General features: G+C 39.7%; 1 protein-coding gene across 1 annotated transcript in view; it reads left to right on the top strand.

Annotated features, from left to right (window-relative positions):
* The first annotated feature begins 421 nt into the window (after positions 1–421).
* The window catches only part of LOC134470225 (uncharacterized protein CG45076-like), a 3,069-nt gene continuing 1,225 nt past the window's right edge, over positions 422–2,265 (top strand). Inside the window, exons 1-2 of the mRNA XM_063224252.1 lie at positions 422–639; positions 2,144–2,265. The exon at positions 2,144–2,265 is cut by the window's right edge and continues 210 nt beyond it. Coding sequence (XP_063080322.1) covers positions 507–639; positions 2,144–2,265 — 255 coding nt within the window. The 5' untranslated portion in view covers positions 422–506. The remainder of the gene's footprint in view (positions 640–2,143) is intronic.

Raw genomic sequence — 2,265 nt, 5'->3', positions numbered from 1 at the left:
GTAAGCTACCCCACCCAAAGATTTTTGCTCCGCACGGAGTCAACAGCTGGCTTTTCGCTCAGGCTAGTAAATACATGCTCCCTGGTTACATGTTGTGTATGTTGGTGTCATATCTGCATAGGCTACAGGTAAGGCAATCCGGGGACAAACGCACATTAAAATACAGATTGAGTTGCTTTTTGACTAGAAACGTATTATACATATTTACAAGTTTACTGTCTTCCAAACATTGCTCAAAGTTTAGCTGTGGTCATTGAATTGCGCATTAGGCCTAGGCCCACACCCACACTGAATTGCGCACCCCAGGCCTAGATATGTTTTTAGGCTACAACGCGTGAAAGAGCGTACAATTTTCAAGCGAATCATTAGATGTGAGTTGTCTATTATGACGAATGAAATGGATCGCAAGAGTCATTCTGCCGTTCAATCGTTCTACTGGCCGCGCGCGTACTACATTCACCTCAATAGACTATTTCAACGCACGGTTTCTGTGTCTTTTTCATTCAATGATGCTTTCGGCTGATGATTTAACTCCGGATTCTGGTGGTCCACTCTCGGCTGATGACTTACCTTCGGGTTCTGGTCTTCGACCTCTCTCGGCTGATGATTTACCTCCGGATTCTGGTCGTCCATGCCGCAGTAAGTAGCCTAACAATACGCACAATATTACGCAAAAGTTTTTCTTTTTACTGAAGCGCAGGCCTGAGGGAAATCCATAAGTAGTTCTGTCTATGGTTACCGTTAGTAGGCTTATCTCCATATTCTGTAGGCTATATTTTGTTTGAACCAATGGCATGCGACACAAGAAAGTTTGGGAATACGATAGGCCTAGTTAATAACCTTCCACTGGTGATAGATTCAGTTGGTAGGCCTACATAGTACCGAGTACCGTTGGAAGACTATGGATTGGCCCGCCATGTCAGTGCCATATTAAAAGAGTAAACATGCCATAGTCCTTGCCTACCTGTAAGTTACTACCTGTCACCTGGTAATAGTCCATCCAGGAAAGGTTATTATGTGCAGCCTATCTGAATTAAGTCAAGTCATGTCAACAAGTGTAGCCCCCTATACTTATATGTAACAGGGTTAAGCAAAGAAGTTTGAAATTGTGTTTGACCAGTCTCCAATGTGCAGTCAAACTAAACATATGAATAAGACATTAAAAACAATCTCGCACGCACACACACACACACACACACACACACACACACACACACACACACCATCTCTGGCTGCCATCCTGCAGTACACATTAAGGGGGGCAGATTGCATTTCCAGCCTGAAAATACATCCACTCAACACATGGATATCTATGAATGAAATTAAATTATGATATTCCTTCTTATACAATAAACAGAAATGACTTAAAAAGTTGGCATGTGTAGCATCATTTTTTGACCCTGTTCTCCATAATCTACCCCTGACAACAGCCATGTCACGAAGATACCTTCCATTCAAGCCAGATCATAGCTTTCTTTTTTGTAGTCAAAAGAAAGGAGACAGGAGTTAAGCGTGTTATAAAATGATAAGTGCTGTAAGTAGATTAGAAAATTAATGTAATTAATTACAGAGTTTGTAATTCATTAATCGAATTAATCTAATTTCATTTCATTTTTATAATCCCCATATTGGATACTTGGTATGAGAGAAAGCGATGGGGAAAGGATGATTACTGTATAGTAGGGCTGGGAAATTAATGCATTAATTTAGATTAATTTATCACACAATGCGATTAATTAATTAACACGATTAAAAAAATTAATCGCAGTATGATATAGCTACATAGTTCTGGATTAGATCAGTGGAGGGCAGTATTACGCCTGATGGTGAACAGCCTGCTGAAATTGAGAAGAGTTCTCCCTTCTTTTAAAAATGTATAATATTTTTGTAATTTTTCAAAATCCATGTGAAAAAACAAAGTTTTCACTGTTCTCAAGTCAGATATTTAAATGCGATTAAAATCCGATTAATTCGATTAATTAATTACAAAGCCTGTAGATTAATTCGATTAAAAAATGTAATCGAGTCCCAGCCCTACTGTATAGGCTACTCCATAACTTTAAACAGACTAAAGGCCCACAATAAACAAAATAAAACCTCTGATATAAAATAATTTTAAATAATCTGATGTCTTTCTTTGTAGTCCAATGGAGCCCATGCTGGGTGCTGGATAACACTGTAAAGCTGGCCTCAGGCTTGACGGCGGCGGAGGAGGCCGCCTATGAGGACATCCAAGGGTATTTCCGTCTTCTGGAGGCAGACCGA

Source organism: Engraulis encrasicolus, chromosome 19, assembly GCF_034702125.1.
Source record: "Engraulis encrasicolus isolate BLACKSEA-1 chromosome 19, IST_EnEncr_1.0, whole genome shotgun sequence".
Lineage (NCBI taxonomy): Eukaryota > Metazoa > Chordata > Actinopteri > Clupeiformes > Engraulidae > Engraulis > Engraulis encrasicolus.
Note: the sequence above shows the minus strand (reverse complement) of the source record. Positions and strands in the feature narration are given on the sequence as shown.